At 39.4% G+C, this 14551-nt stretch overlaps 2 protein-coding genes across 4 annotated transcripts in view; both read left to right on the forward strand.

Annotated features, from left to right (window-relative positions):
- The window catches only part of LOC118419001 (protein SDA1 homolog), a 131844-nt gene extending 123307 nt beyond the window's left edge, over positions 1-8537 (forward strand). The window contains exons 20-26 of the mRNA XM_035825209.1: positions 4284-4375; positions 5928-6050; positions 6495-6577; positions 6758-6842; positions 7228-7302; positions 7545-7631; positions 7906-8537. Of these exons, the coding sequence (XP_035681102.1) occupies positions 4284-4375; positions 5928-6050; positions 6495-6577; positions 6758-6842; positions 7228-7302; positions 7545-7631; positions 7906-7950 (590 nt within the window). The 3' untranslated portion in view covers positions 7951-8537. The remainder of the gene's footprint in view (positions 1-4283; positions 4376-5927; positions 6051-6494; positions 6578-6757; positions 6843-7227; positions 7303-7544; positions 7632-7905) is intronic.
- A 2620-nt stretch (positions 8538-11157) lies between these two features.
- LOC118420289 (ETS-related transcription factor Elf-2-like) overlaps positions 11158-14551 on the forward strand; it is a 29766-nt gene continuing 26372 nt past the window's right edge. For 2 of the 3 annotated variants that reach the window (XM_035827017.1, XM_035827021.1), the window contains exon 1: positions 11158-11344. The gene's annotated coding sequence lies outside the window, so the exon portion shown is untranslated. Of the gene's footprint in view, positions 11345-12088; positions 12113-14551 lie in introns of those variants that run through there. The other variant, XM_035827018.1, reaches the window with a different exon arrangement.

The following is a 14551-nucleotide window of genomic DNA, read 5'->3' on the forward strand; positions in this document are numbered from 1 at the left end:
GGAATTAGTGGAGTATCTGATTACCACTCGGTGTTATAAAGTCCTATGTTCATGTGAACAACACTTGTTCTGTACGTTGACGTACAAAGTTTATTCAATTTGTTCTCGTAATTTATTGCACCAGTAAGCCCTTAAACGTATAGATGCCTGCTGATATAATGTGTTCATTTTCTAATTGGTGCAGCATCCAGTTTACTGATTTTTGTCAGGTTTGTGTCTGTTAATAAAATTGTACTTAATGAGTTTCAAAATGCAAATGCAGTTTCATTGTGGTATGTTGAAAGGAACGTTTCATTTCTTTTCGGAAAGCAAAATTATTGAGATTTTGATTCATTACGTCAGTGGTTATGGGCCACAAACTCACTCCATCGGGGTAGCTTGGAATCTTCTCATTTGAAATCAATTAGATAAAATATTAGTCAGTGTATTTTACATATATCAAAGAGGGATACACTTTTGTTGAAGTTTCTTCCACGAAGATCCCTTGAAATTTCGAGTAGTAAGCAATTTTCCACATGCAACCGCCTCCCAGCCCACGTCAGATCTCTGCACAATTCTGGATTTCATAGAGGTAATTCTCCACATCGTGACTTAGGCTCTGGGTCATTTCAACTTGAGAAGGATCAGAGGACTGATCGAAAGCGTCGGTATATAAGCGCTTTATTTTGTGCACGGATATATGGTCCTAAAATTGTAACATCGTAATAACACATCAAAATCGCGACACCCCTTCCCAACATGCGACACTCCCTTGGGACAAAATGGTGGCGCCCATGGACGCCAACGAAAACAATATACTAGTAGGTTTTGTTATCGCAGGCCTGTAATAAATTGCTATTTGTTCCAACATATGCAACTATACAAAAGTAGTTGTCTATACATGCGACGTTCCGGGCGAGCTCTCTCCGGTCACCGACCTTCCAAAATTTCCACATGGCTGGGGAGGACGCGAGACGCCGCCAGCGAGACCCCGACGGCTGTTTAATAACACCAAGGAGGTTAAAAAAGACCTCGTCAGAGAACTTGATGCTGTGCCTTTAGGAGATTCATAAATAGAATAACTGACAAATTCAGTCGGTAACGATTTTTGTATGCAAAAAAAAAAAATCAAGTTTTATTTGACTCTTTTGACAGTAGACCTCCACAAAACTCAGTAGATACATTGTATATAGCTTTCACATCTTTCCTGTATGTACAATGCTCACAGTTCCCTACTCAAGTCAATCTATACACTGTCACCAGTCTTCACCAAACACGATTAGAATGTGCTAAGATTCAGGATGGATGCTTTTTTTCCGTTCAATGAATGTTGATCAAAGGCAGATATTTCCTCATGATAGCCATCACTTGAGTTGTACAATGTAAAAGTGGAAAGGACATCATATTCTGACTGTATTTCTTCACTACCTGCTAGCAGAGAGACTGCACCAGTACACACTATGAACATGTACAGACTCCAGATGTTACAGAAGGTATGAATCCTTTATAAGAATAAGGCGTACTAAAATTACATACCGGTAATTATAGGTTTGTTACAATGGCCATTTCTACACCAAAATCTTACATCATGTCTGTCAACCCAGTTCACATGAGATGGAAACAATTGGAGATTTCTTTGATCCGACCTGGTCCTCCCCTCCCCCATCTAAGTTTGTGCTACTCAATATCACTAGTTCATGAAAGGACTTACTATACAATGGACTAGATATCCTTTACCATATGAGATGACCACAAGCTGACCAGTGTAAAAGCTACAGGTGGTAAGTTTTTTGAAAGCCCATGTTCCCAAGTTTCTGAAGGATGTATAGTATCCTGTGTGGTAACCATGTGCTACCGCCCGACAACCATCTGTTTGAGATCCTTGAGGCTGTGTTCTCTGGCGACCTGCAGGGCGTGGTCCAAGGCATGGATCTGCACCAACAGCTTAGCTACCTGCTTAATGCTCTCTCTGTAAGGAAAGGGGATGCAAAAATGAGCGAGTTGTGGGGTAATCAAAACATGTTACAACTAGACACATGTTCGATGTAGACACAGGCTTTGTGGCACTGGAACTAACCTACTCACTGTAAAAACCGAAAACTCTCCTTGTTTTAAATATGAGGTTCAACAACCAAACCTCCAAACAACCAAACAATCAAACAAATAATGATTCTCCAGAAATTTGGACTCCAGGTCAAATAGCAAATGTAACATAGCCAGACAATATAATTACTGTTGGTCACTTCTTTTGTGGCCAAGAGCATGTTATCATTTTATTTAGTTATGAAGTTTTCATAGCTTTAGAATGCTACAACAAATACTGTGGATATCCGCCAAATAATGTTAAATTTTGGACAACACTTACGACATTTGTCAGTTTCTTAAAAACATGAAATCTGTAAAAACAGGTACAAATCAACATTTTACCCGTCATGCATATGGCGCATCTGAAGACTAAAAGCAAGGAGGTTAAAGAAGGACTAAAAGCAACGAGGTTAACCTCCTTGCTAAAAGTCATATTTTGCTGTATAGTTTATTGTGTCCACCCCTTACCTTGCTTTTCTCCTGACTATGTCGGGACAGCCGATGCTGTTCTTGTGTAGGTTGAAGTTTAGGAAGATTTTAGGATCTCTTTCCATTGCAACTACCATCTCTTTTTAACCTCCTTGATCATTACCACACGGCGTACGGTGAAAATGGCACATAATGGGTGAATGTTGGTGAAACACGGTGAAAATGTGTCACCCGGATTCGCATTGTTCCCATGTAAATATGGAAGGGTGAAAGCAAATATTGCACCTACGTGACAAAAGAGTGAAACATGGTGAAATGACGGTTTCACCCCTAGTAAAACAAACAGCAATTACGTCATTGTGTGTTTCACGAGCTAGCGACGTGCTCGCCGCTGTCCAGTCGACGGCATTGGGACTGAAGACTGCCCGCCCAGTTCCTCAGCGCAAGCCGAGGATTTTTTTCGCATTGCCGCTAGCTCCGCAAGCCGTGGAAATATCTTTGACACTGGGATTGAAGACTGCCCGCCCAATTCCAGGATTTTTTACGCTTGCAGCTAGCTAAGACGTGCACGTGATCGCAATACGCACCTCTGATTGGTTGATCCTACAGCTTTAGGGGGTTCCCCGCTATCTACTTTCTTTGCTGCCCCATGATGCTTTGCGCCCACCCGTGTCAAAGAAAATTTCTTTTACATTTCTACGCACACGAAAAACGCTATATTCCACAATTACATTGCAATATTGCCGTGTGGTAGTGACAGATTGTGAGATGAAGATTTCCTTCAACTGCTGGCATTGTAACGTTGTTATGCTCTGAACTTGCCAAGGACGATAACGTCCTTGGAACTTGCCCAGTGTTTCTTGACCGCCTAATCGTAAGGTCCGACCTACCCCTACCTACTGGGAGGAAAGACACCACAACGTTTGGACCCTTTCGTACGCGCCGTGTTCACTAAGAGAAACGAAGTGTGACTGATATCCATCGAATACACGTACGCAAAGATACCTTAAATGTTTTCTCTTTACCTTGCAGATATAGTACAAGTTGAATCGCGGAGGTCTTTGGTTGAATAGACGTCTACAAATACGTTGTGCAGGGCACATTGCAGGTCCTTTATTCCTGCTAATAAGCCATGCATAAACCAAGCAGCACATTCATGGCAGGCCGATACGTATGTCATACATACTAGTACTTGCATGGCCTTTGGCAATACCATCGAATCTGCAGGGTAGAATATCTCGCTAGCACGGTATGGCATGGTCGACCCGGACGGACGGACGGACAGACGGACAGCAATCTAATATCAGTCTGATTGCCTTTCGCCGCGGAAGCGCGGCGAAAGACAAAAAAAGATTTAACATGTTAGATGATACTGGTGTCTTTAGCCTGTGTGTGTCTGTAGCACTTCAGTGTCAGTGGTAGGAAGATTGACCCACCGGTACTAGTCAAACCTAGATTCAGCAACTGTTGAAGGAACTGAGGTATAATGGTTGCTGAGTACAGGTGGTTGCTCATGACAGGGTGGGGTTAACTAATAGATGTAACAATGGACAGGACTGTTTTAATGTGTCCTGTGACTGGAGGCGGTTGCCTGTGTCAGGTGGTTGCCCAACCAGGTTTGATCGTAATACCTGTGCCTGGGCTTTGAACATATATACAGATTTATAACTAAGTGATCCTTAAGAAGGGTTAGAAATGTCACAAGTCTTTGACACTGATATTTCATATCACATATAGATGACAATGAAAATAAAGGGACTGATTCACTGAAGTGATTTTATTTCCTACAGATGATGGTTGGGAGGAGGCCAGCTGCAGTGATGAAGATGATGATGACAGCGAGGGATGGGTGGATGTGCAGCATTCCTCAGATGAAGAACAGGTGGGTTATAATACATAGCAGGACAGTAGCAGCACCTGTACAAATGACCACTTCAGCTACATAAGGACCACTGGTCTGTTAGATAGTTGTTGTTTTTTCCCATAGACACAAGCATAAAGAATCTTGACTACTTGTACTTGTCCACAAAGGTCAGAGTTTGTTGGTCTCCTGCATGGGTAGTCTTTTTGGGTAGGGACTTCTTGTAGACTTTTTATTTTGTGTAGAAAGGAAAAAAATAAACAGAAATCTTGGCAAAATTACACTGTGCTAAGGACAGCATATCAATCTGTTATGAAACCAGAAGGGATGATGACAGCCCATTTATTCATTTGGAATTAAGTAGGCACTTGCATTCTCAAGGATGTTTTATAATGTCCTTGGTACTGTAAATGCAGAAATGTTCGTGGTAGTTTTATGCTCGGGGTTTTTATGTCGGCCACTTCACCGCGAATTTAAAACCACAGCGAACATTTTACCATGATAGTACTATGTGATTACAGTCTATGGCGCTACCGCGAAATTAAAACCACTGCAAAAACTCCATTTTCCTGCTACCGCGAAAGTAAATCCCCGCAAACTTGAATGCATTTACAGTATTCTAAACAGTCCTTGGTTCTTGCTGTTAGTTAGAGACATATGGTTTGGACACTTTGTACATTTGTATTCTGATTGTGGGGAGTCCTAGGCTTATGTGCTTGATGTTTATCTGAGTGATGGCAGGTACATGTGATTTTGGCATTTTGCACTCTGAACGGTCCACTGTGGTCAGCTGCATCTGCACATATTTAGGACTGTAAAAAGGGGGATTTAGCCAGTCAGTGTCTGTTTCCCTTTAGTTATGAAAAAGGACACATAAAACCTACTGAATTGGCCAGATGAGGCCAACATCAACTCTCATAATTCCACCAGGTGCCATAATACCCACACATTATCTCACTATACATGATAAAAATACATATTACCTTACATTTAAAGTGATTAAAAGAGATGTACCAATGCAGCATCAATATAAATTACACTTCTGATATTTAACATTAGCTGTTCAAGACTATCTTGAGAAGGCCTCTATAACAATTTTTTTTTAAAAGTGACAAATTCTTTCCTTATAATTGTCATTGTGGCATCCCCACCCAATAATAGAAAGGGGAGGGCTGAAGATTGACAGAATTTGTGCCGCTTCAATACCATACAGACACACAGTCACTGAAGCATGGTGCCTGCGTTTAGAGATCATTGACTTCATTAGCTCCTTTATTGTTTTCCTTAATTATCTAATTTTCTGCTCCACTGTACAGCAGCTAATTGGTTAGGCAGCTCATTTTAAGACGGGATAAACAGCCATTGTCTCAATGTAGAATTATTGACAATGATCTCGTGTCCAAAATGTTGTAGCAAATTTTCACCGTTAAAGCTTTCGAAATGTGAATGATAAAAATCTTTTACAAAAGGTATATTGTAGCCTAGAACAACTTGGTTACACAGTTGTATTTAGGAGATTTGTGGTCATAGATAAAAGTTAAAAGATGATATGTTTGGCCCCCCTTGTACATAGGGAGAAGACACTACAGCAGAGGGTGAGAAGTTAACACCAGAGATGGCCAAGAGAAAGGCAGCTGCCATCAGCCAGAGTAGGATCCTGACACAGGAAGATCTAAAACTCATCAGAGCAAAACAGGTATGCTATGTTCACTGAAACAGTCCCTTGACAGAATTTTGTTGCACGGTATGGGAAAAATTTTCAACCATTCTGTCCTCTGTGACGGGTAGAAATTAAAGTTCAGTTTGATTTTCATCATATTGTCATCAGTATCACTTAACTTATGTAAAAGTTTACATGTTTTACGTTTCCTTGAAAAAATGCTGGAAATACATGTAGCATTTTTGAGGGTGGTACAGATTGTACAGAATTTCCTGGGAGCATGCTTCAAACCATTAAACTGATTGAATTTTTTAAAACTGGAGAAAGAGCCCAAATGACCAGAGACTTAGTTTGCTTAGTGCACAACTAGTAGTAGTTTTCAACAAGGTAATACTGACTTCACTTCTCAGTAGAAATACCTTCCACTTGTCTAAGACCATGCCATCTTGCATTCATTTATACTGTATCATCACTTTCCAGATCTCCAAAGAGATGGAGAAAGCTGCACCCAAGGGAAAGGGGAAAAAGAGAAAACTTATTCAGATTGAAGACAGAGACACAGGGTGAGTTCATGAATGATTCTTGGCAGATGAAAGAAATATGTAGGCTGTATGGGAGGCAAACAATTCTCTTCTGCCTTCCTACCTACAATTCTTTCTATTTTCTTCATGTTAGAATGTAACATTGTACTCTGTAAATTTCACACATTGATATATTAAAAACTGGTACTTTACGTGTTACAGTGCGGAGTTGCCATCTCTGTCAGACATTGAGAGAATCCACAAGAAGCCCAAATCAGACAAGGATACACGACTGGCCACTGTCCAGGTAAGGAAGCGAGCAGCTATGCACGGCTGCACTGGTGTCATAAAATTGTCTTGCATTTTGGTTGTTGTAACCCATGATAAAGTGTACTAGGATTGTAAGACAAATGTAAAGTCTTTTTGGACATAGTACATATCAGAAATGGAGAACAGACAGTCTTGAATTGTTTTGAATTGTATTTTGTATACGTTGAAGTCAAATTCGCTTTCTAAATGTCTCTTAAAGTTTTTGGCTATTGTAATGTAAAATTGTTCTTTGCTAAATATAGTATTTTCTACATACAAATGTACATACTTCCTGTATAATACAGTATATCTTTTAAAACAGTAGGTAGCATGTTATTGTATGACTGTTTGTAGATGATATTCTGTATAATTCTTTATTGTAGGCTGGTCGGGAAGGAAGGGAAAAGTTTAGTAGCAAAAAGCACAAGAAGAACCAGCGGTCCAGCACAACAAACAAGGTACTATGGCCTGCATTTCCATTGTTTTAGCACAATGCCATCACTATAAAGTTGAAAGATTAATACAACATGAGTCAAAAATGGTGCTGCTATTTGTTAGATAATCAATGCCATACAATTTGTAAAAACCTGATACGTATACCCAGTTTTGTGTTGCAACCAACACAGTCATAATGGAGCTTGCCATTGTGAAAGGAATAGTAGAATTTCTGATGTTGAAATTCACTTTCTTTGGTTCCTAGGAAAAGAAGAAGAACAAGGCTTTCATGATGATGAAACAGAAGAAGCAGGTCAGGGGGAAAGGGAAGAGATCCTTCAGAGACAAACAGGTGGGTGGCCATGTTGTCTGTCCTGCCATACCTGCTGTAACCACTAGGGGGCAGTAATGAGCTAATGTCCTTGTGCAGTGTAGCATTTACATGTAATGTATAGATAACAGAGAAGAAGTAGAAACCATCCACAAATATTGTTCTTTTGCTATGTTTTTTTAATACCTTCACCAGCAAGGTTGTGTTTCTGTTTGTCTGATATTTGGTATGTGGTAAGGTCTTGATGACACCTCTCTAACCTCACCAGTCTAAGATCTGATGTTTTTGTTTCCAGATTGCACTAAGAGATTCACTTCTCAAGAGGAAGAAGCAAGCGTAGTCCAGGAACATTGAAAGCTAGATTTGTCTTGTATGGGAAGAACACAATGTCATATTACTATGTTACAATGAAAATCAGACTACCTTGTATCATATTCCATACTGTATCATGCAGCACTGAAATGGAATTGAATTATGCAAATTAGAACAATTTACTTGATGTTGCCTCCTTGTTTGTTATTCATACAACATTTTGGTTTTCCCAATCCAAAAACAAAGAATGATGCTCTTGTCCCATCCCTTATAACATTCTATGTCTGCATTTCGACAATTTAACTAAGTCGGTCTCTGCTCTATTATTATAAATGCTGTATGTATCTACTATTCCACTCAATAGCAATTGTCACAAATGTGCACAACTAAGTAGATGTAGTTGATGATAATGTTACAGTCACTGTTAATCAGTTTACCTGATGTTGATCTCAGGATTATCTACAAACCACGATACCCACTGTGTGGATTGCATTGAATTCCATGAAGCTATTTCAGTGTGATTTTCTTTTACCAAACATGCAATGCAAGGAAGCTGGTCAATTATGATTCATCAATCAAAGTACGATGTGGAATAAATCAACTCCTAAAAAGTTATGTTGCTGTGTATTGATTGAAGTTGATTATTTGAGTGGCTGATGGTGTGAAGTAAATGAGTAATGAATTTTATGTAATTGGATCAGTGTAAGGCCTGTGATGTCAGAGCAAGGACGTTATATTGGTCAGAACAGAGATTGAAAAAGAATTTGCATACCAGAGCTAGATTTTTACTGACAGATGGGTTCTTAAAAGTGATGGATTGAGATGCTGATATAGATTAATATGAACTGCCATTGATAGGACATGCCCAATTGCCACTTTCACTTGCCAGGGATAATTAGACTATTGGACTAGTCCAACCAGCACATTCATATGAGTAGATTCAAAAGAAGATGTGAAGGAACAAAAATGAAAAATCCATTGTTCGGTATACAATACTTTGTGTTTAGTTAACCTCCCTGCGATGATCACTTAGATTTCTTTTTTTTTTTATTCTCATGCTGGCATCAGTTTTTGGATACCCAGAAGATGTCATCCATATAATCAAATCATACTTCATGGAGGTATGAGATAGCTTGGGTACCATCTTTTGGAGTAACTAGCTCAATCTTCCCCAGCAAAAAGATTGAGACAATTACTACAGAGGAAAGTACCCAGGCTAGGTATGGGATCTTCAATTTCTTGTAAATTTTAACTGTAACTGTACAAATTATATTTTATCTGTGGGGTAAATTCTTGGTTCAACAGTTCTTCCATGACTGGGGTCCGTGGTAGTGGATTTCATTTCATTTTTTCTATCTATTTAACCAGGAAAAACACTGACAAAAAAGTGACGAAAGGGTATCGAGGGTCAATGTTTGAGTTTACATTCCTCAATATTTACCACGAAATGACATTAAATGCTAACATGACAGAAAAGCATAGCAGGTGGTGTGTTTTGGATGAAAATTTTGTTTTGGCCTGAGGCTCATTACCAGGTATCCATACACCTTGAAAGTGAAGCGGTTCCCTGACCTAGTTTGACCTCTGATGTGCTGTAAAACCTGAAATGAACTGGGGTCTGCCCGCTTAACCCTCTTCCATGGCAAAGAATACTTACATCACAGTCACAAATGCAGGAAATACAATAATGGTGACATCACATAACCAAAGCAATGACTGTGGTACAATATAAATTCACATTGGATTCAACAACCTGTGCAGAAAGGGTAGAAACTGTGATTTGAAGGAAGAAACATCATACTAACATGCTATAGTACAAAATATGTTCTCCCCTAGGGATGAGTATTGACTTCCATCAAGGCAAATTGAGCCTCATGTGGTGGGTGGTTCCATTCAAGCAGAAGGTGGTTAAATGGCTCTGCTGTTGACATTCTTTGAGCATGTTAAAGATAATAAAAGATCCCACCACATTTTTGATAAAAGTGGAGATTTGCCCTTATAAATTTTTTCCCAAACTGGGGACATCCCTATCTCATGCCTTCTATCCTGTCACTAAAGAAGGTATAGTGATGACACGAAAGAAGAAGAAGATTAAAGAAGTGATGACACGAAAGAAGAAGAAGATTAAAGAAGTGATGACACGAAAAAAGAAGAAGATTAAAGAAGTGATGACACGAAAGAAAAAGAAGACTAAAGAAGGTGAAAACAATGTATTGAATATTTTATGCCCTCTCTGGCCTAGGGCAGCAGCTTGTTTCATGTAACGTTACAAAGAGCAACTTTTCCATTTTCAAAATGTAAGGTTACGCATTTGATTTTAGAAACTGAAAAAATTGTAACGCTTATTAAAATTAAAGTGAAATAGAAGGTTATAAAGAAATGTCAACATTTTTCTCCCAAAGCTATAACTTACTAACGTTACATGTAGTATGACCACAGCAAATAAATTTTATGGATGGCATCGTCTGCCGACTTCAAACATACTTAGATAGGGCAACAACAACAAAAAACAAGATGGGCACACAAAAAACAAGATTGCAAATGTTCAAAATCAACACCATTAACATAACAAGAATGACAAAATATGGCATCACAAACAGTAAGGCAGTCGTGTGAAAGTGCACTAGTGTAGTGAAAGTGACACTAGTGTGGTAGACTACTCATGGTTTCCATCTTGGTGCCACTCATACAACTATCCAGCAAGTTTCACTTCTGCAACTTAGCCTCCATAGCAAGCAGGCTCTCTTGTTTGTTTGTTTTCTGAAATGAGGCAAAAATTGATGAGCGCATGGATGTCATCCATAAAACTTACTTGCTGTGGCCTATATTGAAGTAGCCTGGAATCCAGCCTTGTTAGCTTTGTTTCGCCGAGTGGCGACCTTCGGGAGCGGAACAAAGCTATTAAACAAGGCTGGACTCCAGGCTAATATTGAAGCTGTGAGTTATGTTGACATAACGTTACCCTGGGGCAAATAGATAATGAGGGTCAAATAGGTGAAAATAGTTAACGTTTAATGATAGTTGACGAATGGAGATGACGAATTCATTGTTCTTCTACTGATAAAGACTGTGAATAAACAACACCTTCAGCAGAAGAGCACTTTTAAAACACGTCATCGATCGAAACTCAAAATGCCCCACTTCCCAGAACGAAAGGGTGTTTTCCCGGGTAAAACACACCCCTCCCAAATATGGAGGTGGGTATTGTTCTGCTTCCTGAGCAGGTCAGCTGGCCGGCATCTGACCAATCACAGCGCTGAATATCAATCTAATTACGTGACGTCCTCATTTGACATGCAACTCTCCCATCGACCAGTTGTAGCTAAAAGGGGGAGGGGATTTCCCAAAGTTGTAGGTCTAGTATGCGTGTAACCAAGACCTAACCTCTACGGCCAACACATCGAGACCTCAGCGATCATAAGGTATGTGTTTGTAGGCTGCTATTTTGCCGATTTTTGGCACTTTCCCATGCGATCTTGCGTGACCTCCCTTGACCTAACAAAGTTATCGTGCCGATATGCTATCAGGTGGTGGGCACGTTGAAATGCCAGCACGAAGGCCGCTGGTGTAACATGGAAACACTTCACTCTACGGGCGCGTGGAAGCGTCTTAGCTTACATCCAGTATTCTAGTAAGATGCTAGGAAGTTGTGTGCTCCATATCCACTTTAGATCGCTGCTAAATCCAAGCTATAGGACTTTCTAGGGTCCCACCTTGCTTCGGATCTATCGATCTTCGTGTAGATTATGTTTACATACACACCCCTGTTCTGGTTGTAATCAACACAATCTGCACAAGACAGTCATGATATCTCTACATTACACTGAAATGTGGTGAAACAGCATTGGACATAGCCTAGTACTTAGCAGAAAGTTTGAACTGTGGCCTGGTTTAGAGTACTCTACTCCAACTAGAAATCAAACGCTTTCATTTTTGTACACATGCCCTGAGCGTGGGCTGGAAAACATGTCTGGCAGGTTCCTCAGCTACACTGAACAGCCCCAGGCTCAGGATGACTCATGGTCACAAAAACACCACGGTGATTCAGTATCATTCACGGTCAGCGAATTGTACCTTTGAACAACTATCCAATATAGAAAGAACGGTACCATGCTCTTAACATGGGCTGTGATATACGTGTAAGGAAAATGGAAGACCATGGTTTAGTAGTTCTGCATTTTGTTGTAAAGGTGAGTTTGGGTTTGAGTTGTGTCACGCTGAGGCCATTCAAAATCAAAGAACCTGAGTCTGCTTGAATAGCAGTGTACCTTGACAGCTCCCACCCCATGAAGAAAAATCTCTACAACTTTTATTGAGCCACATATTTTACTCAGACAAGAGTAATAGAATTAAGGTTGTAGTTATCAACTAGTCATATAATTTCATTGTGCATGAAGAAAACACAGTGTCAGGAATGTAAATCACTTTTTTCTTGGGGGGGGGTACATTTCTGCATGAGGAAAGGGTCGTCTAAAGAAGGCAAAATATTCTTGTGTGTTCTTGCCAGGTACTAGTATGTAGAACATTTTTGCACCGGTGGAAACTTTCTTCATGAGATATTTCTTACACCTACAACAGGTGGTCATAGGTGTGGACTGTGTCATCATCACTGCTTTTAATACAGTTGAACTGAGGAAAGCTTTGTCATCTAACAAGTGACAGATAAGTTTTTGTGCCCCAAAATGCTCTCAAACACACACATATGCATACATAAATACATACATGCATAGACAGTACACATACATACAAGTGTATATCATAGAATGGACAAAAAACTGCTGTACTGTATAGTAGCATACTCGTAGTATTATAACACAATGAAAATTTACGTAGCATTTCTAGGGTTAACATTACCTTGTCTTGCTGTGTTATTGAATATTAATGATATACATGATAACATGATAATGATATCATAATGTCACTTCCAGTTCCATGCATTTCTTGCACATACTACAAATGTCACCTGAATGTTAAAGGGTCTTCAGAATTTTTTGGAATTTGTAAGATTTTTCATTGGATTTGTGGTCATATTTATCTCCTATCAGCTTTTCAATGATCGTTGCAGAATCCATCATTATCATGAAAGTGAATTATTTATGTTACTTCTAACAAGACAGGTCAGGGGCTACTACATTTTTTTTGTATTTCTAACAAGCAGTTCGACTATCAAGTGACCCTTCAATACATAGTACTAGTAGTAGAATCTATGCCTTTTTCATGTCCATCAACATGTTTCACGTTTTTGCAAAATACCAGTAAACATTTTTATCCTTGATCACTGATGTATCACAAACCTGTAGAAGATGATAGTGACCAAAATTCTTCCATGTGACCAACACTTTAAGAACACAGATCTATGGCTTCAAGGCATGCTAGCGCAAGTCTGTGTATAGTGACATGGTCCTTGGCTCAAGGATATTTTGTGATGACTCCAATAATTCATATCGATTGTTTCAAATGATCCTATTCCTAGTGTTAGTGGTGTGCCCCTCCCCAACCCACATCCTTAAAATTCTGATGTTATGTTGTGTTCTTTTCATTTTTCAATAGGCTTCAGTCAAACATCAAATAAGTGTCCTGACAGTCACGTTTTCGAATTGTTGAAAAGGGGTTATTTGTTGTGCCTAGATGCTCGGTCTCATTATTATTCATATGTTGTTGTTAAAACATAGTCCATGTTTGATGAAATTGTCTATTGTCTGGATTCAAGAGAACAAAGTTTTTGTGTACAATCACATGTGTCTAATCTGTATTGAAATCTCTTGGTTATCAAATGTTCGATGACACTATTGATTTGAAATACTGAAGCTATTCAGAAAAAACAGACGCCATCTTTTGGTACGTGACCTTGGAGCACGTTGTGTTTACCTGTCCAGGTGAGCATACCATTTCATACTCACTATTGTATGCATGCTTGGCACTGTGACCTTTGGCCTCTGTCTCAGCTGTCTAGCTCGTTCTTTTTCGTTGTTGTCCTCTATGTGATTTGATTTTGACATTGATGTTAGACTGGTATCCCTAGAAAATTGTTGTCTTGAATTATGATTGCAATTTGCAAACAATAAACTGGTTGGTTGTTGGAGTACTAGTAATTTCCTTTTAAAACTACATGTACATCATTGTTGTTTTCCTATCTGTCTCTGAGCAAGGAGGTTAAACTCTTTCTTTTAACCTCCTTGCTCTGAGTTTGCAGCCACATGTACAAACAGGCATAACAAAAAAATGAAATGAGTGAGAACAGGAGTCATGAGGCTCAAGTGTGACCAAGCTCCTTGGTGTGACATAAACCGTTAAAAGTTTGCTTCAGTTTTGCAACCATACACATTTTCAGAGCAAGATTTCTTTAGTTTTGTACTGAAAATATGAACTCAACTAATTTGTAACAGTTAACCACTCACAGTCAAAACAGTACCGGTAACTACAGATGTAGAATATACTTTATAGGGCATTACTCAAGAGAAATACATGCTAGTTAGAGTTGTAAAGTAAATAGTGATGATGAGCCCCCCTCCCCATGTTGCTGTTTTGGGGGTGCCCCCAATCCATTGTAATTCCCTGTATTAGCATATAGCAGACAATAGCAGCACCCAGCACCCTAAATGAGCTATTTATGAAGTTCCCTCCAGTGG

The sequence above is a fragment of the Branchiostoma floridae genome, chromosome 7 (genome assembly GCF_000003815.2).
Source record: "Branchiostoma floridae strain S238N-H82 chromosome 7, Bfl_VNyyK, whole genome shotgun sequence".
Classification (NCBI taxonomy): Eukaryota; Metazoa; Chordata; class Leptocardii; order Amphioxiformes; family Branchiostomatidae; genus Branchiostoma; species Branchiostoma floridae.